A 26,291-nucleotide genomic window follows, 5' to 3' on the forward strand; every position below is an offset into this window, starting at 1 on the left:
CTGTGTGGTCTTTTAACTGGGATGTGGAGGGCGGGGCTTGAGCAAAAATGTTGTTGTACGGCCCCGTGATTTCTAATGGCGGCCCTGTGGACAGTCGGCCTATAGGAGACTCTGTTTGGCAGTACAACTGGTTTTTATACAACCAAAACTTGCCTCCAAGCCTGGAATTCAAAAATAAGCATCTGCTTTGAGGACCCTGAGAGCAACATCCAAGGCAGGGGCGTAACTATAGAGGAAGCAGACCCTGCGGTTGCAGGGGGGCCCAGGAGTGTAGGGGGCCCAGTGAGACCCTAATTAATTAGCAATTTTAATATATCTTGGTAAAATAGGCCAATTTATAAATATTTTGGGGCCCTAAATTGAATTTGATATGGGGCCCAGTAACAACTAGTGCCACTGATCCAAGGGGTCGGAGAGCAACATGTTGTTCATGAGCCACTGGTTGGGGATCACTGCTCTAGGCCATGTAGGAATCATCTGTAGTTAGCCGAGTGTTCTGAAGGTAGTGTTTCCCTTCAAAAGAAATTCTAGTTCGCCATAATAAAGTATTTGCCTAGCGGAGGCGCCAAACCACTAGTGAAGCAATGATTTGCCAGTGTCAAAGCTCACAGGTAATATAAACTCTCCTCTGACCCCACACGATATCACGGCCCACGCCCTCTCTATGTACACGGCAGCCACTGGCGTATTGTTATCATGAGAGCAACACGGCTGACTTATTACTCCTAACAGGGACCTGCTCACAAAGCACCGGCCGAAACCTGTTTGTGTGCGCGCTTTTGTGGGGCTGGAGAAACCAGTTTGTTCTCCCTACTGAGTTTCAGGTGCAGCCTTCCCGCCACGCCCTGATCCTAAGAAGAGCGGGGGGAGGATCGAAGCTGGAACAGGGGTAGGGGGAAACCGAGGCACAACTTGCAGTGTTTGCTGAGACTGGAGAAGTCATTTAAGGAACCGGGTGTTGTGGACAAACCAGGTCTAGGGGGTCGGAGATCCAGGAGAGTAACAGGTGAGAATCCTGCCTCTTAGTGACTTCCGGCTTTAGAGGGGATTATATAGGGTCATTATGGATTCTGTGATACAATGTATTGTTGTGGTTTGTGGGAGCCCTTTCATTTTAAATCTTTACTACTTTTACCATTGTTTAGTTTTTTTTTTCCTATGTCTTCCAGTTACTGCAGTAAGGGAACCAACATGGCAGCTCCTGTAAAATAAACACATGAAAAACCCGCCCCAACCCATTAATAAACTAAGGAAACAGGGAGGTTTTTGTTTTTTTTTATAAATAATTTTATCTCTTGCTGATATTATTTTAGGAAAACCGCTATATGCATTTCCTATTGCTCTGATCCTATAACAGGGAAAGCACAGCAGCTGCACTGACTCCATGTTGCTGGAGTTTCCTTCTAGGAAGTAGATTTTCACGGAGTACACAGACTTCATCCCACCGTGTAGAGCAGTGATCTCCCTTTATACCTGTGAGCCACATTCAAATGAGTTGGGGAGTAACACAAGCAAGAGAAAAGTTCCCAGGGGCACCAATATGCCAAATATGAGTTGTAATTGGCTATTTGTTATCCCTTTGTAGACTGGCAGCCTATCAGAGGTTCTATTTGGCAGTACCCCTGTATTTTTCACAACCTGAATTTGCCTCCAAGCCAGGAATTCAAAATTAAGCACCTGCTTTGAGGCCATTGGGAGCAACATCCAAGGGGTTCGGGAGCAACATGTTCACAAGCCACTGGTTGGGGATCACTGATGAAGAGGATCTAAATATAAATATGTTGGAGAAGAAGCACAGTCAATTCAGAAATGCACTTACCGCAGTGTTTTAATGCCATGACTAGGGTTGCCGCCTGACCGGTATTTTACCAGCCTAGCCGGTAAAACACCTGCCAAGGCTGGGGCCGGTATTACAAGTTTACCGGCAATGTAGTTGCCGGTAAATTTTTAATACCCTTAACAAAAGCCCTTGGCCCTCTGCTCCAAACTTACCTTTTCTTTGCCTTCTGGCTATTGCATTGCGCGACATGGCTCTGCCCCTGTTTGCATCATGGCACCACCCCCTTGCATCACGGTCCACCCCTTTTTTGCCCATTTTTACCACGGCCATAAAAATGTCTTGAAAAGGTCAGTATCCATCCCGCTTATATGGTCCCCAGTATTTTTGACTCAAATTCTTCTGGGTCTTAAGTCCCTGGATCTGTAAGGGTGACAACTCTCGATGCATTTTGTTTCATCATGTGTGGGGCAGAATTGTCGGGAACATTTTTATTTTGTTACAGAAATTAAAATCCAAATGTATCGATATGGTAAGGCCTGGTACTCATTGTTAGGCTACAATGCATTTGACACATTTTTCTGTTATATTACTAGTTACTACATCTTTTTGCCTAAGAATATCGCCACCCTCCCCCATTGCTGCATATTGTTTTGGCTCAGGCAGTACATTTTAATTGCCCTTGCGCTGCTGAGTAATTTGTCAAGAATCCGCTATTTAATCAAAACACTGAGGAGGAACTGATATTTTATAGGCAGAATTTAATAGAATGAATTTGCATATCTGGCACTTGTGCTGTTTATTACTACTTTGTGCCTTCAGTGCACTTTATACTACAGGTATAGGATCTATTATTTGGGACTTGGGTTTTTTTTAGTTAAGGGATCTTTCCATAATTTGGATCACTGTACTTTGCTCAAAATCTTTGACATATTAAATAAACCCAATAGGATTGTTTTGCCACCAGTATGGATTCATGCAGCTTAGTTTGCATCAAGCACAAGGTACTGTGTTATGAGGAAATAATTGTAATTTTTTTTTTTTTGTGCTCATAATGGACTTATGCGTGATGGTTTTCCCATAATTCTGAGCTTTCTGATTAATGGGTTACAGGATCCCATGCCTGCGTTTTAGTACTCCTCAAATACTTCGCAATGGATTGGATATAAAGAAAGCAGGGCAACATTAGAGGGGGGCATGTATCACTTATACCGCTGTTACTGCTAACTGTGTTTCGCCCCACTTTTGTCTCCGTTTTGTGCCCTTTGAGCACTGTTTAAAGGAGAAGGAAATTACTTTTTACTTGGGGGTGCCAAAAGTTAGGCACCCCCAAGTTAATGTATTCACTTACATGACACCCCAGTGCACCTATCGACAGAAAACTGTACTGGCCCAGGGTTCTTCTTGCGAGCATCATGGAGTGATCGTTTTCCTGGGGCAAATGCATGTGCAGTAGAACGAAATATCTGCTTTTTGGTCTACTGTGCACCCACGCAAAAAATGAAGCAGAAAGAGGATAGCTCTGTGGTGCTCGCTGCAATAACCCAGGGCCAGCGCAGTTTTCTGCTGAAAGGAGCACCAGCCAGTGGTGTCAGGTAAGAAATGCGATCACTTGTTATACTTGGGAGTGCCAAAAGTAAGCACCCCCAAGTATAACATGCCTCTCCTTCTCCTTTACAGTCATGTATTGCTGGTCTTACAGGCAACTTTACAGTAATAATACCAGGGCTCCATTAAGATGTGACACTGAAAGCCAACAGGGGGTATAGGGTGAGATTGCAAAGAATCTCTATATCTATCTATCTATATATATATCACAGCTGCCCAGTACAATTTGGTACATCGGTAATATTTGCAGGAATTGCCTTATTAAGTAAATGTTTCAACTAAGCCACTCCTATGTGGATTAAAATGCACCCTAGTGTAATATAAAGGGGGTTATATTGCTCAAAATGGTCTTTTGACCTTTTAATAGAAGAACTTGAAATACAATTGAAGTACAGAAACTCCCTGCTGCGGCCTTTTCCCTTTCCTCCCAGTTCACTCTGTGCCTTGCACTATGTTTCACAGCAGGGTTGTTCCTTTGGTAGGAAACTGGAGACTTATGTGCTAATTCTACCATTGAAACTAATGACTCCCAGCCAATAAAGTACCAGGAGCCATTGAAATGCCTGGAAAATACCTTAATGCATTTCTATTCCCTTTACATTTTTGTTCCGCACAGCCCCTTTATTCTGACTCGAAAAATCCCCGTTTCTTCTTGGGTATGAACTCTGCTGTTGTGAAGTGCTTATTTACAAGGGCCTTCCATAGTTACTGTTAAGCCATTATTAAAAATAACCCTAATTTTGTAGACAATGATGTATACTATGTGGTGCCGTTTTACTTATGACTATAAATGAATAGTCATCAAAATTAGCCCCTTTAATTAAACTCCCTATAGACGTTCTCTGGTCCCTGTCTGTGTTTCAAATGAAGGGTAGACGTGTCCTAACGGTCCCTGCCGGAAGCACAGTAGGAGGGTGACAGCCAATCACAGCCCTGCAGTTACACAAGCACAGACAGGCTTCATGCTTCAGTTCCTATTAGGTCAGCCTAGCTGCTGATTGGTTCCTATCCTACAGTGCAATGTACTGAGTGCCACCGGCTCCCCTGAACAGCATTGGAAAAGAGGCAGCAGGAAGTGGAAAAGATGGTCGGGACTAGTAGGGTTTTTGCAGAAATTTTCAATAAAGTGACCAGAAACGCTACTTTTTAAAGCACATTTTTTCTATATCTAAAAGTTTTTAATGCACTGACACATTCTTGTCTCCTTTTAAAATAGTCTCTTGTATTAAATTCTGGTGTATCTGGTGATATGTATTTAAATAATTGTTTATATGGTACATATGTCCTCATATAGTCATTTGACATTAATGGATTCATGTGCATTAAATGTCTATTTTTTTTTTTAAGCAAGGTGTGTGTGTGTGTGTATAGATGAAATGTGAGTTGCTGGCATCTTCTCTATAAAGACATCATGACAGGGGGGTATGGTACATTTTTTTTTCTTTTAAGAAGAAAGATGCACCCTTCCCTTGACCTGCTGAATATAAAAGGAAAACCAAACAAGTCTTCCATTGCCGGTGTTTTAAGAGTTAAAAACAACTTTCCACTAGAATCTTTCACATGTGCCGGGCATCTGTTTGTTTCTGAATTTTGATTGTGCCCTTTTAGATTTGAGGTATATTGTTGCTTCTATAATAAGAACAAAGAAAACTTACCGTATTTTGTTTCTCTCTGTTTTAGGTTTCTCTTTCTTGTGGTATTCTAGTGAAACTTGTGCAACAACATGTCCGCCAGGCCATTTGAAAGTCCCCCGCCATATCACCCAGAGGAATAGTAAGTATATATTTTTTTTTCTCTGCAGAGTTTGCTTCCTCTTAGGCTGTTTCTCTGCCTGCATTTAAATGTAGGAACAGAAACAGCTGATTCACTCCAATCTACTCAGGTGTAAGTATGCTGACTCGCAAAGCGATGGCCTGCGCACAACTGATTTTGGTGTGAAAATGCATATTTTCACACTTGATTGATGAAGAACTTCTGTTTCTCCGACTGTGTTTATACACAGGCAGAGAAACAACCTCATGTGGCATTTGGCAATTACTTTCACTTTCCATTCAGCACTAGATGTAACTGCACTCCCCACATGTCCACATACTTCACCATTTAGTTGTGTAACCAGTGAATGAGGATGGACATCAGATCCCCCATTCTGGTGCACAAACAAGATTTTGAGATGCTGCAAGGCTTGACTTAATAAGTCTCCACAAAATGGCTCCTGCCTGCTTGCTATTATTATTAATTCCCAGACGGAAGGACACAAGATTCACAAAATGTTTACAGTATAATTAAAGTTCAGTTTGCTTGACTAAAATGATAAAATAATATTTGGAATCATTTTTTTGGGTTAACAGGTTCCCTTTAAGGTAACGTTTATACTTTTATAACTTTTTTAAAGTTTTTGAATGATTTGTCTTCTTCTCACTCTTTCCAGCTTTCAAATGGTGTTCACTGACCCCATCTAAACAAAATGCCCTGTAAGGCTACACATTATTGTTATTGCTACTTTTTATTACTCATCTTGTGGACACAAGGGGTTCAAGTTCTAGAGCAAATTACACTATATTTCCATATCCAAAGAAACTCTCTCTCTCTGCAGATGCTAAAAATCAGGGTCTTCAGTGTCCTGCAAGAACTATATTATCTCCGTTCGGGTGGTGTAGATGTTGCATGCATTTCTATTTTCACACATTTGCACATTATTTTCATTTTTTAATTTAGTAGCACTTTATACTCCAGTATAGTACAGAATTTAGTGGAAATGCCTGATTGCTATTGAGCAAGTAGCAGCACCTTATTATAAAGGCAAACCTTTATGAACTGCTGTTCTATATTTACAGTATGGGATCCGTTGCCCGGAAACTCGTTATACAGAAAGTTCAGAATTACGGAAAGGCAGTTTTGCATAGACATCCAAAGAATCTACATTTTTAAAAATTTCCTTTTTCTCTGTAATAATTAAACAGTAGCTTGTACTTGATCCCAACTAAGATATCATTAATCCTTATTGGAAGCAAAACCAGCCTATTGGGTTTATTTAATGTTTACGTGATTTTCTAGTAGACTTAAGCTGTGAAGATCAAAATGACAGAACAAATTCTCATTATCCGGAAAACCCCAGGTCCGGAGCATCCTGGATAACAGGTCTCATACCTGTACAATAAGAGCCTGCTTTTACAAGGACAGATTTATACAGAAGTTCTCTAAATGCAGTATATGCCCAATAAGCACAATGTGCACCAGAAATGAAAAAAGTTCAGTCCTTTAGTTTTAGTCCCCTCCTGCCGGTCCTAATTCAGTCTCTCAACTGTAGAATAGTTCATATAAGAAAAAAGTGGATCAGCGCCTTTGGCATCGGAGTCGAACTCAACAGAATCGAAGAAGAATGGGAGGAAAAAAAGAGAAAATCGACATATAGTGTAATATTTTTGGAAATATTCGTTTTACACCAGATGCTTATGTGCAAAAGATTTTTATATATATATATATATATATATTTATATTTTTGTTGTGTTTGTTCCCCTTTTTTTTTCAAAAAATTCCTTTTGTTTTAGTCCTCCATTTCGGGGACTGTGCCTAATATTTAATTCTCAACATGCATGTGCGTAGTATTATTTTACGACTCCTCAGTTCCTCCGATCGATCCCTCATGGAATAAAGACGTATATTGTGCAATACGTTTTAATAAATATTTAAAAACATTCATAAAAAAATTTTTGGAAAAAAAGGGGAACAAACACAACGAAAATATATATATATATATATATATATATATATATATATATATATATATATATATATATATATATATATATATATATATATATATATATATATATATATATATATAAAAAAAAAATCTTTTGCACATAAGCATCTGGTGTAAATGAATATTTCCAAAAATATTACACTATATGTCGCTTTTCTCTTTTTTTCTCCCATTCTTCTTCGATTCTGTTGAGTTCGACTCCGTTGCCAAAGGTGCTGATCCACTTTTTTCTTTTACAAGGACAGACTTGATTTACTGATTCTTTACCTTTCACGATGAGCTAATTTAAACTGACCGGAATCAGCCAGTTTCTGTTTTGCAGTTGCTCATGCGCTCTGCAAATCCTAATGCGTATGGTTTGAATGCATTTGAATGGAATCTTGCACAACCGGCTCCACAAAATGAAACAGCCCTATGAAGTGGCATTGTGTTACAGTCTTGTGTTTCTGCATGAGGATTAGGCTACCTGTGCGTTAATACGTCATGCTTTGTAAATGACTTATCAATAATAGCAGTCAATATGTCACATTAGGGACAGGTAAATAGATGGTATAGTATCCCAGGACAGCACAATAATCCAAATTTTTTAAATTTTTTTTTCACTGTAATAATAAATCAGTACCTTGTACTTGATCCAAACTAAGAATTCATTCTTACTTAAAAGTAAATAACCAGTTTATTTAATGTTTACATGATTTTCTAGTAGACGTAACGTATGAACATCCAACTTATGGAAAGATCCCTTAACTGGAAAACACCAGGTCCCGAGCATCCTAAATAACAGGTCCCGTACCTGTAAAATGAAAAAAACATTATCTGCCCAACATTCACAGGATTTCTTTTTATTTTTTTTATGTGACTGGTCCTTTAAAAATAAAAATAATATTGTGTTTGCATGGTACTTATAATTTTGTGATAAAAGTATTTGCCCAGTGTTTTTACATTACCTATTTGATCCCCCGTGTTCCTCTATGAGGGGGGTTGCAGTAGTCCGTTATCATTAGAAACTCTTGACAGGTTGAGAAGGGACAGTTCTGCTTTTATAAGTGTTACTTGAAGTTCCTAAACCTGACTGGGGAAATGATCAACATGAACTATAGCTAACGTTTAATGTACATTATTATTTTGAGAAGTCTTTTTTTTTTTTTTTTTTTTTTTTTGGCTTCAGTATAACTTTAAATCTCTGTAGGCACTTTTGCCCGTCCATGTCTGATTTTTCCATTTCTCCCAGCAGCAGACCATCAAGCTATGCACCAAGCAGAGACATGTACGGTAGACCCTCAAATTATGCCCCTAGTAAAGCTGTGTATGGTGGAGAGATGCACTCACAGCCAGCCTACTCTTACTACCCGGAAGATGAAATACAGCATTTTTACAAGTGGAGCTCCCCTCCTGGTATAATAAAAATCATGTCTATTCTCATTGTGGTCATGTGTGTTGGCATATTTGCGTGTGTGGCTTCAACTCTACCGTGGGATCTCGACATCACTGGACAGTCCATGGGTTATGGCATCGGGAGCGGCAGTTACAGTGGAGGATACAATGGCTATGGCTTTGGAGGCTCACAGATGGGCATGGGTTTTGCATATGGAGGAAATTATACTGACCCGAGAGCAGCGAAAGGCTTCATCCTTGCTATGGCTGCTTTTTGCTTTATCATTGCTATGGTGATATTCATAATGACTGTAACAAGGAACCATACTGCCACCTCGAGAAAATTCTACCTGATTGTAATCATCGTCTGTGCAATTATGGGAGGCATGGTCTTCATTGCCACCATTGTTTATACCATAGGAGTAAATCCTGTAGCTCAGGCTTCTGGATCTGCTTTCTACACCCAGATTGTGTCAATATGCAACCAGTTCTATTCCCCAGTACAAACCGGAGTATTTGTGAATCAATATCTTTATCACTACTGTGTGGTAGAGCCCCAAGAGGTAGGTACCATACTTTGTTTACAAAACAACATTCTTATATAACATGTCATCTAGAGATACTGTATATGGATTTATTACACATTTATAATAGGTTTGTTTTCTCTAGTGTCGTTGACATAGTAGGAATCCTATGTGCAGAGAAAGCTATGTTGATTGAACTTAGCCCTGTAGACCAAAGTAATCTGATAAAGTGAGCATGGAAATCCTATAGTGATGATAAGCAGCTGGGGCATTTTAGAATGACTGGCAGAAACTGAGCATATTCTGTTTAATGAATAAATGTTTGTAATCAAGTTTTTGCTTGTTAGAACTAAAGCCTAACTAAAGAAGTAGGGTAGAAATGTTGTACATTATGTTTTGGACTTCTGTACCAGCCCGAGGCAACCACAGCCCTTTAGCAGTAAAGATCTGTGTCTCCAAAGATGCCCCATAAAGATCTGTTTCCAAAGATGCCCCAGTAGCTCCCCATCTTCTTTTCTGCTGATTCACTGCACATGCTCTGTGCTGCTGTCACTTACTGAGCTTAGGGGTTGACACAAAATATACTGTGTTTATATAGAACAATGTCACAATATAAATCTTAGTAAATCTGATTATTGGTACATGGCAGTTTAGACTCCAGTATAATTAGTATCAAAATGTAATAATCTGCCCTGTAGCCTAAGTTTATATAACAGGCCAACCTCATTTTCTGCTTGATTTGCAACGGCCCCTAAGCTTAGCTTCTCAACAGCTGCTCAGAGCCCACTGAGCATGTAACAAAATTCAAGATGAGCAATTCCCGTGACAACATTGTAGGATTGGATTGTTACTACTACAGATGCTGAACCTCTAGGCTAGCTCAATAAGTTCAGTACATAAAATATAGCATTTCTAGCCATGTTTTTAGTTTTAGTTCTCCGTTTATTTTTTAAAGCAAATTCATTTAAAAATTGTTGCACAGATAGGGGGGGGTGCATGGGCAAAACAAGTTTAGTTGATCTTTGTAGGTATATTGAAATTAATGGTGATAGTGAAGCTAACACATTGCACAATTAATCTAGAAGTCTTTAAAACTACTAAAAAGAGGAACACATCTTTGTGGCGATTTTCTTGTTTAATGTCTTGGCAAAGTAGCACTTTTTACAGGTTTTGATTGTTGCAAGACTGTTTTACCTTTCTTTCCTAGGCAATTGCCATAGTCCTGGGGTTCTTGATTGTTGTGGCCTTTGCCATTATTATATTCTTTGCTGTAAAAACCCGAAAAAAGATCGGTCAGTATGGCAAAGCAAACATCCTCTGGAAGAAAAACCACGTTCATGAAGATGGAGATCCTCAAGTTGAACAATGGGTGAGTCCTGAATGAGTAAAAACTATCTGTATATCATTAGAAGCTATTTAGAGACCTAAAAAGGATGGTGGCTTACCTAATTTTAATTTCAAGATGAAGTAACTCCTTTCTATTTACTTGGGATATATATGTACATGGTCTAGTCTGTTTTGTCCCAGTGCAAACTTTTGCTTCGCCTTTTATCACATGGTTATCTAGTAAACTGAGCCCAGGAGAATTGCTGCCAGGGATTGGTGGGCTGCATTATATAAAACTGATGCAAAAGAATTCAGGCAGTTCAGGACAAGCAAATTTAGAACAGCTGTTTTCAGTTGCAATTCAATGCTTGCAGCTTTCTTATATTGAAAGTGTGAGTCATGGTGCTTTTTGCATGCAACTGATTGTGGAGGGATTGGAATATTAATAAGAGAGACCTGAAAAAAAAAAAGAAAAACAATAAAAAGTAGCAATAACAATAGATTTGTAGCCTTATGGAGCATCTGTTTTTAGAGGGGGTCAGTGACCCCCTTTTTGAAAGTTTGAAAGAGTCAGAAGAAAAAAGCAAACTATAAAAAAATAAATAATGAAGGTTTATTAAAAAGTTGCTTTGAATTAGCCATTCTATAACCTACTAAAAGTTTAACTTAAAGGTGAACCACCCCTTTTAATGGGGAAAAGGTGCATATATGTGTGCTTACAAAGTACTTATTTATTTTCTTCACATCAGCCTTAGACAGTGACAAAATTTGAGGCATGCCCCGTGGCACCCACGATCAGATTAGGAGTGTAGATAACAATTTGGTTGTTGGGTGCAAAGTTTCCGTGATTAATCCATCTTTTCATCTGGTTACCTGTAGCACTGAGTATGCCCCCATCTTTCACATATGCCAGAAAAAAGTCAAATTTAACCACTCTATCCCCCGTACGTAATGAAAGGCACTGTTTGCCCAGGAACAGTAACCCATAGCAACTAATAAGATATTTAATTTTAAACCAGTAATCAGTAAATGCTACACACTGGTTGCTATGGGTTAATTCCGTATCTCCGTATGTTTGCACAAGAGACTGGGGCACTGAAGACACAAACTGATTATGTACAGAAAATGGAAAAAGGCTTTCTGGGGAGACTAAGGGTATACTCTGGGCACCAGGCAGTGTCGATATGTTTGGCTGCTGACAATAACAGTCCATTTTAGCCCCCCCCCCGTTAATGTTCTGCTAAAAAAAAAAGGGAAAAGGTTAAAAGTGGATGATGGAGGGTGTGGGAATAGGAGAAACCGAAGATTGAAGTAAAAAGAAAAAATGCTGGACTAATAAATGGGGAAGGGGAGAGAAAATACACCTTAAGTGCTGGAGGTAAAAAAGATCAACTAAATGGAATGAGAAGAGCAAATAAAAGGGGTGGGCTAACTTTTAGAATTCCCAATTCTAAGCAACTTTTCAATTTGTCTTCATTATTCTTTTTTTAAATATTTGCCTTTCGTCTGATTCTGTCCAGTTTTGAAATGGGGGGTCACTGACCCCATCTATAAGCAAATGCTTTGTAAAGCTGCAAATGTATTGTTATTTATTACTCCTCTACCTGTTCAGGGCCTCTCCTATTCAAATTCCAGTCTCTTATTCAAATCACTATTTGATTGGATTGTAGCAACCAGATTGCAGCAACCAGATTGCAGACTTGCAAACTGGGGAGCTGATGAATTAAAAAGCTAAATTACTCAAAAACCACAAATAAAAAAAATGAAAACTAATTGAAAAGTGTCTCAGAATTTCTACATCACGGTAAATGTTAACCCCTTTAAAGGAGAAGGAAAGGTTAAAACTAAGTAAGCCTTCTCAGAAAGATCCACCTAAATTTACCAGTTAACCCTCAAAGTAATCTTCTCTGCTGTAATCTGAAAAAAAGCAGATACGAGTGAAATTAAAATAGAGCATGAGAGAATTGATATGAGGAAGAGATTAAGAGGAAAGAAAAGAACAGGAAGGGGGAGAGGCAAGGCAGAGAATTGCAGATAATGGGAGAGCAGAAGAGAAAGTGAAATGAGGGCAGAATGAGCTATGGGTGAATGTGGCCTGGTACATGCACGCTATATAATGTTTTGTGACTTTACTATAGTGCTCTTGCCATGGGCCTCCAGGATGACAAGGAGTTGTTGGGAACTGAGTAAAGATGGTGGTGCAATACTGCTATAAAAGGTACATTGGCTGGGGGCCTCCATTACAATGACTTTCCTTGTCCCTTTAAGGTTTGGATTTATAATACACACAGGTCTCCTTCAAAGTTGGAACCCTGGGCCAAAAATAAAATTCCTTTCCCTGCCCACTAGTATTAAAGCCATAAATTACATCTTAAATCATGTGCAGTAGCATCCAGGGAACAATGGGCACACTGTCAGATTTCATTTTAAATTACAGTGGTACTGTCTTCACTTTATAGATTAGAAGAACATCCCATATTATTCTTTCCTAGGAAATAAGGGAGTGGCACCAAAGGCGGTTACACTGAAACCCTGAGGCCTTGTATGTTTATCTTACACTGTCAGACTAACAGGACAATGGAGCAATTTCACCTATTAATCTGTTTTGTCAACTAGTTGTTTATTATTTTAATAGAAATTTTAACATATACAGTATTATATAATATTAATAGATATCTAGATATAGATAGTTATATAGAGATCTATTAATACAGGTATAGATCCCTTATCCGGAAACCCGATATCCAGAAAGCTCCGAATAACTGAATGGCTCCCATTGGCTCCCATTGACTCCATTGGATAACAGGTCCCATACCTGTATTATTTAATATGTTTTAAAATCTCTTAAAATATATATCTATCATTTTAATAGAGATTTTAACATATAAATCTCTCTCTCTCTCTCTCTCTCTCTCTCTCTCTCTCTCTCTCTCTCTCTCTCTCTCGAAATGTAATAAATATTTGGCGACTTTAAAAATAAATCGGTGTGCTGGTCCCTCTTGAACCATTATACATATTTACTTGGCCAAGCACTCGTGAAGTGGAAGTCTGAGACAGAGTGCAGACCTGTTATCCAGAATGCTCGGAATCTGGGGCTTTCCAGATAACTGATCTTTTCATTATTTGGATCCTCATACCTTGTCTACTAAAAGTCATGTAAGCATTAAACTCAATAGGCTGGTTTTAAAATAAGGAATAATTAAAGTAAAGGTACTGTCTTATTATTACAGAGAAAAAGGAAATCCTTTTTAAAAAAATTTGATTTGGATAAAATGGAGGTTTTCTGGATAACAGATCCCATACCTGTACTTTGTGTGTTGAGCCGTTTTACATAAAAGCAGTTGCTATTCATATGTAAATGAAATCCATGCACGGTATAATTGCACTGTGGTGTCTGACTAGTGAGACAGGATTGGTACAGAAGCAGCTACAAATGAATGTATTTGTTTTTCCTTGATAAAATTAAACTGTTTTTCTAAATGCTGCCAAAGGTTAAAGCCACATGTTGATACGGTACATCTCTCACTTATACCTTTATTGTACAGCTGAGATGCTGTCACGCCCGAAAGGAACGTTTCTGGGCGGGGCTAGGAGTTTCATTACCTAGGCACATTGTTTACGCACACACATCTCGGCTGCTTTTTCCGCATTGGAAATAGTCACAGTATGAATCTTTATGATGTAGCTTGCTGTAATGCAAAATGTTGTCCTGTGCACTGTGGAACTACCAACATCTAAAGGTGTCCACTTGACACCCCTAAGCAGATCCACCCTTCCATGAAAAAAAAAAAAAAAAAAAAAAAAAAAAAAATATATATATATATATATATATATATATATATATATATATATATATATATATATATAACCAATTAACTTCAGACCAGCACTCCCTTTAAAAACATAATAAATTATTGTTGCATAGTATCAAATACCAGACGTTTCGGTCCACATTTGGACCTTTTTCAAATGTGGATAATTGGTATATACAAAAATTACTGTGCACCCCTACACGCACAGTACTTCAAGGATTTTGCAACAAGATAAGGTGTCAAATAAAGGCAGGTTTATTAAATTTAATTTTATAAACCTGCTTTATTTGAAACCTTATCTTGTTGCAAAATCCTTGGAGTGCTGCCACACTGCATTTGTATCCATTTTTTCAGATTAGCACCCAGGTTGAGCCTTTGTATTTCGGAGTGCGGAACATGTGCATTATTTATATATGTATGTCCAAAAGGATCTGCACTCCCAGGACTTATAAAAGATTATTTTTTTTATTTACAGAACTTCAAACTGACGTTTCAGCCCAAACAAAGGCCTTTCTCAAAGTACTGAAATCACAGTGAAACGTCGGGAAAACAGACATGTTTATTTTGTTTGTGTGTATTATTTGATGAAGTTTAAATGTATGTAGTTTTTTTTTTTTTTGGATATACTATATTAGATGTTCCACTGTGATAATGTATGGTGGTTGATGTATCGTGACTAAGCAAATACGTCATGGTCATTGCTGCTGTTTTCCTGCCAAAATGCAGATTTAAGGCTGTTTCACTGTTATTTCAGTACTTTGAGAAAGGCCTTTGTTTGGGCCGAAACTTCAGTTTGAAGTTCTGTAAATAAAAAAAATAATCTTTTATAAGCCCTGTGAGTGCGGATCGTTTTGGACATGTATGGAAAATTTTGCTGTTTCCGCACCCAGGCACATTTAATGATTTTGTCAAGAGTGCTGGTAGCCGAAAGAAGTATATATTTATATTGTCTGTGGGTTCATTTCCGCAGATATGTGCAGCGTCTCTTCTCTTTTGGACACTCCTTCATTTGTGTTTAGAAAACATGTAGCAGAAACTGCAGGTATTCAATGTTTGGAACATCTTGGCAGCAGTAGAGACAAATTAGAATTTTCTAAATGTATTCTAGAATCTCACAAGGGCAAATCTTGTATTACTTTCCACATAATTGATAAACGGAAGTATCTGGTTAGAAAGGGTGACTGAAACTAGATTGTCCAGATATGAGGCTTTCTGGATTTACCATTTGAAGACATGTGGAAGTGTGAGTAGAGAATAGAAATTGTTTTTTAATGAAAGTTATGACTAGATTGTCTCTTGATTTTAATCTGTGGGGTTTTGGGTGAGTAACAGTGTATATAGTTGTATGGAGGAATCTAGCTCAGTGCTCCAATGTTTTTTGAGTTATGTTTGATCTATCTATAGGAATTTGTACTTGTAAGGCATTCATGTTTTTAAATGGGGTGTGTATCATCTATGTACTTGTACTGTATATGAAAGGAGCATTGTGCCATGAGAGTACTATGCTGCTGAGGAGGTAGCCTGGGGCTACAAAACGCGTAAGGTGTGATAACCCTCAATTTTGCTCTCCATTTAATGTGCTGTGGTAAAGATATGTTTAGAAATTACATTTTTCCATGTCCCTCTGATCCATTGTGATCTTTTTTTTTCTTGTACTATATGCACAAAATGATGTGATCTTCATTGAAACAGATATCTTATGGGCAGATTTATCAAAATGTAAGTTTAGATTTTAATAAATAAAAACGCACCTACGTTCTGTTCATTCCAATTGCATTTTAAGAAGCCTATTTATCAATGGGTGAAAGTTAAAATTCACCATTTGATAAATACGCTTCCAAGAATTCCCATCAGAATGAATAGTGAGTATTTATTAAAATCTAAACTTACATTTTGATATATCTGCCCCTTAATGTGCCCAATTGGAGGATAATTTCGGTTCTTTACAGGCCTGTCCTGAATTGGCATACTCTCATGGGCACCTTTTTTAGCCTGAAAGTTCTACTATATGATGCTTCTACCTTTTGGCCTTCTTATTGATCAGTCAGTAGCTCGTTTGCAATAATTACCTATGATGCAGATGGCTACTCACAAGCTTACAAATATATAATACAAGAGAAGTTTTCAGCCTTAACTAGAATACACAAAGGGTAGGATAATCATATATATTATTTAAAGTGATACTGACACTAAAAAAATACTTTTAAAAATATGTATGTACATTAAAAGTTACCTATAGGTAACATTGATCGTTTTTTGCAGGTTTGTTTTTGTAAGCAATTATTAGTTGAAGGTCCTAAACCTGACTGTTTTGTCAACCTGACTGTCCCATCTCAGCCTGTCCGTTAAAGATTCTAATGCTAACTGCACAAATATGGCAGCCCCCTCATACAGGAACATGGGGCATAAGGTAATGTTAAAGCATTATACAAATACTTTATGGCAAAGTTTTTTATGTTGCTTTTAAAAGCAATATTATGATAGATGTAAAACAAGTTTAATTTCTGGTGTCAGTACCTCTTTAAAGCTCTTTAAATTGCTCAGCTGGAGCAGAAACCCCTGATCATTCCCTTTGAGACCTGCATCACCGAGAGACAAGTAGAGGCTTGAATGCCTTACGTGTCCTCTGGTTGAGCTGGGTTGTTTTGACTTGTTAGCGTTGCAGCCATTTAGAAATGCATCGCATGAGTTTTCAGACTAAAACACTTGTACTGTAAGAATGATACATTGGCCTTCTGCATGGACTTATTTGAAAAATGTTTTCTTACAAGCAACCCAAATCGTAGCACACCCCCATCTTCAGAACACAGACTTGAATAAAAAATGTAAATCATAACATCAAGGGTATTAAAAATGCATTGGTTAATTATTTATGACATTGTACCCCAAAATAATCAAAGAGCTATGTTTCACACACTCCTATTTTACGCTCGGAAACTGATCAGGAGATGGTTGTCAAACACAGTACCAACACTTAAAGGATCAGTAACATCATTTTTTTTTTTTTTTTTTTAAGCAATTTGTTTCTACTTAACGGAAAAAAAACACCAACACAGTTTTAACTTTTAAATTCGCAAAGTCTTCATTAATAAATTACTTACCGATTCTCTGCTTGTGCTCAGAAACTGTGATGATCCATCATGCGACATTCGATTTCTCCTCCCTGGCTATCTCCTATAGAAGGCAGGGAGGAGAAATCAAGCGCCACACTATGGATTATCGCTGTTCCTGAAGAGGAGAGCAAGCAGAGAATCGCTGTCGTTTCTTAATAAAGACTTTGTGAATTTAAAGTTAAAACTGTGTTGTTGTTTTTTTCTGTTAAGTAGAAACTAATTTTTTTTTTTTTAATGTTACTGGTCTTTTAAGGAATGGAGGGAAACAATAGTTGCAATAGTGCCTCTCATTAAACTTACATACTGGTCTAGAGGCTGCCCCCAGAAGTATGACAACATCTGGCTAACATGGGACGATGCCTACGCATAAGGTACCAGAGATCGTAAACTCCTGCACCCCACTGAGATAAATATATGGCTAAACAAACAGTAAATGTGACCTCACTCTAACTCTGAACTTCTTACTGTTATGACTCATACACTTTATCTTGCCAATCTGTATCTTATGATGTGTAATAACATTGCCTACCCTCCTTAATTCTTTTAATTGAACCTTTATTTTTTTTTTCTTTATTTTTGTATAAATCCTTTAAAAAAAAAAAAAAGCAAAAGCAGAATATTGTACTGTGTCCATCCAAGAAAGCTGGTGATTGTGCAGGGATTTTCTACAATGCAATTGTTATTCTTTGAGATGGGTCTTTAGCATTTATGAGAGACATGCTGCCCTCCTGTTCCTCAGCTCAACCGGCAGTCGGTGAGCGTGTTGGGGGTTGGTATTGGCCTGGCACCGGCCTTAAACGGGTTGTTCACTTTCCAAACACTTTTTTCCAATTCAGTTGTTTTTAGATTGTTCCCCAGAAATAAACACACTACCCTTACGGTGTGCACAGATCAGTAGACAGCGGTGAAGTAAAACAGTTTTATTTACCGGACAATTCTAACGCGTTTTGTGTGATCCCACACGTAATCATAGGAAAAAAGACATTTTTTTCAAATACTTTCCATTATTTTTTTTATTTTTTTTTTACTGTTTTTCCAAAATCTGACAGCTCAGTAATTCAGGTGCAGATTCTGAACTGTTACAATTTTACAACATTGAGTTGATACATTTCTCAGCAGTATCTCTGGAGTATTAGCAACTATTGTATCAATTCTAACAATTGCCTGTAATGAAACCCAGAGATTCTGCTCAGCAGGGACAAAGATAAGAAATGTATTAACTAAATGTATCAATTTAGAACAGTGACCCCCCCCACTTTACACTTAAATATTCGAAAAACCGTCACACATAGAAAATAGAAAGTCATTGGAAAAAGTCATTATTTCTTGAGATCTATCTGAAAACAACTAGTTGTTTGAAGGTGAACCACCCCTTCAATGTCCTGCAGGCAACTTTAATTCTGCTCTGTGTACATAAATATATTAACGACATGAGCCACTGTTGATGGTTATATTGGTATAATAAAACGTTGGGTTACCCTGCAGCATACCAGCTGCCTGTTCCTGAACTCCAGGCTGCAGTGTATAGAAATAAAGCTATTGCTCTTCTTCTCATAGAATTGTTTATAGTGCTGCTTCTTGGTAAACACGATTTTTTGTATGACCCCTCGGTCCTTCCCAAATCAGTCTGCTCTCCTGCGTCTGTTTACTCGTATACCTCTCTTCTCTCTCCTGCTCCACCAAAGTCTTCTGCTTCTCCCTCCTTTTACTTCACTGCCGACCCTTATCTACTTCAGAGACCATTATTGTTCTTAAGCTGTGCACTTAAAATGTGAATGTTGTGCTTGTAACAATTTCTTAGTGGTCTGTAAAATAAGTCTATTCTCCCACAGGTTAAAAATGTAACTGCAACTTCAGCACCTGCCTTGTCTGATTACAATGAGAAAACCAATGGCTCAGTAGCGGACTATAGAAGTGGATATGGGGTTCAGGCTTACCCATCTCAGAACATCTCTCATCCGTAAGTACAATTTCAAAGGTGTAATGAGTGTTAATCAGAGAATGGGACACTTTAAATACAAAAAATGGTGTGACAGTCAACACAGTAATGCTTTGGCATATATTCACTTTACACTTTAGGCCAGGGGTGTCCAAGCTTTTGGCTTCCCTGGGCCACATTGGAAAAAGACAAACTGTCTGGGGCCACACATGAAATACACAAACACATTTGATTTGCAACAATAAAGAAAATCTACAGAAAAGAACTAAAATACCAGATGGGACTATACACTGGAATATGGGACACCTGGATATCAAATAGACTTCTTATATTATTATTACTAACTGGGCAATGGGAAGAGTTCCCCCCCCCCCCTTCCTCCCATATCCTTTGTAACATGATGTTTCCTCGGGAACCGAGTGCTTCAAGCTGGGCCGCATTCATATCCATCCTGGGCCGCATTCATATCCATCCTGGGCCGCAGGTTGGACACCCCTGCTTTAGGCAATGTGTATATTGTTGTCAAGTGGAATCAGTTACTGAATGTGGAGTGTTGGATACATTTTATTGTGCCATGACAAAGGGTTTATTTTCCTAGATTAAGTTAGCTTCTCTTGTTTCCATGTTGGAAAACTAACCACTGTGATTCCTGCATTGCAGGCAGATTATAAACTGGGATAGGTGGCTATAACTCTCTGTATTTCATGTGCAAATTTTAGTCTCTTCCAAGCATAACTCGATGTGACTTGTATTCCAAACAATCTGTGAGGTGGTCAAACCAGTTACACTCAGCAACTTGTTAACATACTGGCTTTGGGCCAAAATGTTACTTTCTTCGTTCCATTCTGGTTGTTTTTTTCACCCCCCCCCAAAAAAAGTACATTTGCCAATAGTGACCAATCAGCAGATGGTTTTGGAACGGTCTTCTTCAAGTAGTAGCTATAAATACATTCCAGAATTCTAACTAGGGTTGCACCGAATCCAATATTTGGGATTCAGCCATATCCATCATGAAAGATTCAGCCAAATAACAAATCAGAATTTGCATATACAAATTAGGGGCCAAAAGGGAAAAAGTGGGGGGGAAAACCAGTTTTTACCATTTTGTGACAAAAAGTTGCGTTATTTCCCTTCCCTTCTCAAATTTGCATATGCAAATTAGTATTTGGTTCAGCCAGGTTCGAGGATTCAGCTGAATCCTGGATTTGGTGCATCCCTATTTTTAACTTGAAAATTGCGATTGCAGTACAGTAAAAAAAAAAAATGGCATTATCTGTGGACAAAAGTGGTTTACCACTGTCTTAAAATTTGCTTAACATGAAGTGTAATGGCATCCGCCTGTCACTGGCCATAAAATGCACACATGAGCATGGAGGTATCTGCCTTTTCTATACCAGCGGAAGAAGCTTAGTGTGCCATTATCCTATCCTAAGGCCTAGGGCACTATACTTCCCCCCCCCCCTCCATTACAATGTCTTCTGTGTCTTATAATAATATATTCTTTACCTTTAGGAAACAAAATGAAAAGCTTCAGATACAAATTTATATTCAGGATAGTGTGCATTTTTGCCACAGTGGGTGTATGTTGTATCTTTCCTGTCTGCACTTTATTCTTCTCCGTAATTACTTGGCTATACTTCGTTCTTAGTATTTATATAAAACAGTGCTGTTATTTTTTTTTTCCATGTAATCTAAATGATAGAACTGGGGTGTAATTCTATAAAGAGAAGAATACAAAGAAGTCTGGCCTTTGGCCAAAATGGGGAAAACCATTCCTCTGGAGGGTGTTACATATGGCTGTTTGCATAGCTGGTTAAACGCGAAACATTTGAGCACAAATCATAACCAATCGTGTGGAATAACTCACCAAAGTAGACACGTGGCCCAGGTGCTCCTTCCCCAGGCCCTCAGCTCAAGGGAGCAGAGACTACACTGGTAGACCACGTATAGATCAGACCAAAAATTGGTAGATAAAAATAGATACTTTTATTTATACAAACCTCTCCCACCTAATGCGTTTCATGTCACTAGGACACGTAGTCATAGGCTTGACTGTGTCCTAGTGACCCGAAATGCATGTTAGGTGATAGATGTTTGTATAGAACAAACTAAATAAAAAGCAAAAGACATAGGAAAATATATAAGGAAGCTTACCGCTTTCCATATGGGGTCCGGGTGCTCATGCTCCAAACCCTCAGCAAGGGGGGAAAATACATGCAAGACATGAAAAAATAGAGCTGGCACTAATCCGGTACCCCAAAAATATGATCAAATCAAATAGAATCCAGGAGTCACGAAGTATTAATAAAGTAGTACAAAAAGTTTTATTGCATCGTGTATAAAAAATAAAAGCCTGACTCGTTTCGTGTCCACACAGGACACTTAATCATAGGCTAACTGGTACATATTACAAACACAGTATTTAAAGGAGTGAAAGCCAATAGAAAATGACATGGGCGGAATTACAATCAATTTACAAAAAAAGGGTGTATTGCTGCCCCTAGTGGCTTATTATCTAAAAAGCAAAGCTAGTACAAATAGTAGTTCTAATGGATGTACTATTGAGTTTTTTTTTATACAAGAAAATAACAATATCCTTCAAATATGAATATGTATCATTACAAAAATCACAGATATAATATAGATAAATATGAAAAACAAAAAAAGATGTTTGTATAACTAAAAGTATCTTTTTATCTACCATTTTTGGTCTGATCTATACTTGGTCTACCAGTGTGCCTTGCACCAACACTTGTTTATTTGCATAGCTGGGCAGCCATGATATAAAGAAACACCATACTATGTAGATTATAACCCACGTTATATTCCTGTTAAATGCACAGTAGGCATTTGATCACCAGGGGTAATTTTTTACTGATAGCAGTGGAAAATGTCCCAAGCAGCCATGCATCTGTAAAATGTGTATGTTTTCCAGGCAATGAAAACACAGCGCTTCCTTTATTGTTTGTGGAAGACTGTACATGAAGATCACAGCATTTCAGTTGCTTCTTCAAGCAATGAAAAATGAATATGGTGTGTCTGGTTTGGCTTTCAGTGTGTACTGTCTATGAATAGGGTTGCGGCTTAGTTCAGAATATGCAGGATCAGTAACACTCAAATTTGTTTACGGTTTCTATTGCACTTGTTACTTAAACTGCCCTATGTACAAGCAGATATGTACAGGCCACAGGCAGATGTAATGGCACGAGGCATGGGCAGCATTTTGACATTATTTTTACTGGCAAATGTTTTTTGTTAAATCTATTAAATTTGTATCACTTAGGATACCAGAGGAGGAGTTGCCTTTGAAAGAAGACTATGGAATGTCCCCACGTGCTTACAGCAGTAGTTCCGATGCCACAAGCAAGAAGGCGCCTCCTAAGAAGCGGCCAGGAAAGCCCAGGAGGTCTGACATTGATATCGATGAAGGAGGCTATAATACTGGAGGAGAGTCTGCTGATGAGTTGGAAGATGATAGCTGGGACAGGTTCTTATTTTATTATTTAATCCGTTGTTTTGGCAGACCGTATTTCAATTGGTGATTTACAACTGCTTAACCCTTTAAGTGCCACAGAACGTAGAATCTACGTTCTGTGGATCAAAGGACCAAAGTGCCACAGATCGTAGATTCTACGTTCTGCAGCACTTCCGGGTTTGCGAGCGGAGGAGCGGCTGTTAGAGCCGCTCGCTCCGCTCCTTCACGATCCCCTGCCCCTAGACAACGAGCAGAGCAGGGGATCGTGTGGCCCCTGGGGCGCGATCGCCCAGGGGCCCCAAAGCAGCAGCAGGGACGCGTTTCCTATGCGTCCTGCTGCTGCCTGCGCCGCACTTCCGCCCAGCTCCGCCCCCACATGGCTGATGATCGTTGGAGCTGGAGATCTGCTGCGTGGGACCCTTTCTGATCGATCTGCAGCATCTACCCCAGGTAAGTGTAACATTTACACACACAAAAACACACAAACACACCAACACACACTTATTACAGTAATATACACTTACATTCACACTTACACACACTCACACATAGATTTTTGGGGATTGGGGGGGTCACACACACTCACAGCACCCATGTACACTTGCACACGCGCACATGCGCAAATAACATGCAATTTACCCGTTGTGCACACGCATATGTACATATATGGCTTTGTGGCTTTTTTTTTTTTTTTTTCTTATCGCATCGTCTCTTTTTGGGCTAAAAAAAAATGTTTTATTGCCGTTCCGAATAGCGTATTCGCTAACCGTACTGTGCAATAGCTTTTGTATGTTATTTTGGTGGTTATATTGCAATTTTGGGTATTTTGGTGCATTTTTAGCCATTTTATTGAATTTTTAGCCATTTTATTGCATTTTCAGCTCTGCATTTTGTGTTGTTCACTTGTTTCTGCCCGTATAATCGATTTGGCCCAGCTAAAATATTCAAACGGTAATTCTGGTGGCCGATTACACTAGTGTGAAAAAAAAAAGCATTGATTTTTGTGGTTTTATTAGTTTTTGGTGATTTATTTGCATTTCACACTGTTCTGTGTTATTTTGTTTTGCCTATGTAAATTTTATCTACTATATATCCATTTGGGGGTCTCTGTGCGCCACATAGTTTGGTATATCTATGCATATTGGGCATCAAAGTGTTCAGTAGACCCCTGTCATTCATATTTAGGATGTTTTATGCTGATACGTTACGAAATGTGGGGCACATAATGGGGTAAAATTCAAGCTTTGTGACGATTTTCAGAAATTTGATAAAAACCGTTATGTTCAGCATTGCTTTGCAGTTTGGCAGTTTGCTGTAGAAACACTTATTTACCCATTTTGGATTCGTCAGAATGTGTACTTTCTGAAAATATATGGTTTTCTGGGGTCTCTGTACTGTTAGGGGGGTCTAATGTCGCATAATACACACACCAGGTGCTTATATTGCAGCAGCCAGCGCGTCAGCTGTGAAAATGTCTATACATATTGTCATTTGGGGGTCTCTGTGCGCAACATAGTTTGGTATATCTATGCATATTGGGCATCAAAGTGTTCAGTAGACCCTGGCGCTCATATTTAGGATGTTTTATGCTGATAAGCTACGAAATGTGGGCATATAATGGGGTAGAATTCAAGCTTTGTGACGATTTTCAGAAATTTGATAAAAACCGTTATGTTCAGCATTGCTTTGCAGTTTGGCAGTTTGCAGTAGAAACACTTATTTACCCATATTGGATTCGTCAAAATGTGTACTTTCTGAAAATATATGGTTTTCTGGGGTCTCTGTGCTGTTAGGTGGTCTAATGTCGCATAATACACACACTGGGTGGTTATATTGCAGCAGCCAGCGCGTCAGCCGTGAAATGTCTATACATATTGTCATTTGGGGGTCTCTGTGCGCCACATAGTTTGGTATATCTATGCATATTGGGCATCAAAGTGTTCAGTAGACCCCATGCGCTCATATTTAGGATGTTTTATGCTGATAAGTTACGAAATGTGGGGCATATAATGGGGTAAAATTCAAGCTTTGTGACGATGTTCAGAAATTTGATAAAAACCGTTACGTTCAGCATTGCTTTGCAGTTTGACAGTTTGCAGTAGGAACACATATTTACCCATATTGGATTCGTCAAAATGTGTACTTTCTGAAAATATATGGTTTTCTGGGGTCTCTGTACTGTTAGGGGGGTCTAATGTCGCATATTACACACACCAGGTGCTTGTATTGCAGCAGCCAGCGCGCATCAGCCGTGAAAATGTATACACTATTGTCATTTGGGGGTCTCTGTGCGCCACATAGTTTGGTATATCTATGCATATTGGGCATCAAAGTGTTTAGTAGACCCCTGGCGTTCATATTCAGGATGTTTTATGCTGATAAGTTACGAAATGTGGGGCATATAATGGGGTAAAATTCAAGCTTTGTGACGATTTTCAGAAATTTGATAAAAACCGTTACGTTCAGCATTGCTTTGCAGTTTGACAGTATGCAGTAGGAACACATATTTACCCATATTGGATTCGTCAGAATGTGTACTTTCCGAAAATATATGGTTTTCTGGGGTCTCTGTACTGTTAGGGGGTCTAATGTCGCATATTAGACACACCGGGTGCTTATATTGCAGCAGCCAGCGCGCGTCAGCCGTGAAAATGTATATACACTATTGTCATTTGGGGGTCTCTGTGCGCCACATAGTTTGGTATATCTATGCATATTGGGCATCAAAGTGTTCAGTAGACCCCTGGCGTTCATATTCAGGATGTTTTATGCTGATAAGTTACGAAATGTGGGGCATATAATGGGTAAAATTCAAGCTTTGTGACGATTTTCAGAAATTTGATAAAAACCGTTATGTTCAGCATTGCTTTGCAGTTTGGCAGTTTGCAGTAGAAACACTTATTTACCCATATTGGATTCGTCAGAATGTGTACTTTCTGAAAATATATGGTTTTCTGGGGTCTCTGTACTGTTAGGTGGTCTAATGTCGCATAATACACACACACCGGGTGGTTATATTGCTGCAGCCAGCGTGTCAGCCGTGAAAATGTCTATACATATTGTCATTTGTGGGTCTCTGTGCGCCACATAGTTTGGTATATCTATGCATTTTGGGCATCAAAGTGTTCAGTAGACCCCTGGCGCTCATATTTAGGATGTTTTATGCTGATAAGTTACGAAATGTGGGGCATATAATGGGATAAATTTCAAGCTTTGTGACGATTTTCAGAAATTTGATAAAACTGTTACGTTCAGCATTGCTTTGCAGTTTGACAGTTTGGGAGTAGGAACACATATTTACCCATTTTGGATTCGTCAGAATGTGTACTTTCTGAAAATATATGGTTTTCTGGGGTCTCTGTACTGTTAGGGGGGTCTAATGTCGCATATTACACACACCGGGTGGCTTATATTGCAGCAGCCAGCGTGCGTCAGCCGTGAAAATGTATATACACTATTGTCATTTGGGGGTCTCTGTGCGCCACATAGTTTGGTATATCTATGCATATTGGGCATCAAAGTGTTCAGTAGACCCCTGGCGTTCATATTCAGGATGTTTTATGCTGATAAGTTACGAAAT

The 26,291-nt window shown here is 38.7% G+C and overlaps 1 protein-coding gene across 2 annotated transcripts in view; it reads left to right on the forward strand.

The window, feature by feature from the left end:
• The first annotated feature begins 631 nt into the window (after window positions 1-631).
• Window positions 632-26,291, forward strand: part of LOC108717687 (occludin-like) — a 34,481-nt gene continuing 8,821 nt past the window's right edge. The window contains exons 1-6 of one of the 2 annotated variants that reach the window (XM_018264949.2): window positions 632-1,006; window positions 5,066-5,158; window positions 8,383-9,085; window positions 10,254-10,415; window positions 19,130-19,257; window positions 22,520-22,723. In XM_018264949.2, the coding sequence (XP_018120438.1) occupies window positions 5,109-5,158; window positions 8,383-9,085; window positions 10,254-10,415; window positions 19,130-19,257; window positions 22,520-22,723 (1,247 nt within the window). In that variant the 5' untranslated portion in view covers window positions 632-1,006; window positions 5,066-5,108. Of the gene's footprint in view, window positions 1,007-5,065; window positions 5,159-8,379; window positions 9,086-10,253; window positions 10,416-19,129; window positions 19,258-22,519; window positions 22,724-26,291 lie in introns of both variants that reach the window. The other variant, XM_018264940.2, reaches the window with a different exon arrangement.

The sequence above is a fragment of the Xenopus laevis genome, chromosome 1L (genome assembly GCF_017654675.1).
Source record: "Xenopus laevis strain J_2021 chromosome 1L, Xenopus_laevis_v10.1, whole genome shotgun sequence".
NCBI classification, from domain to species: Eukaryota; Metazoa; Chordata; class Amphibia; order Anura; family Pipidae; genus Xenopus; species Xenopus laevis.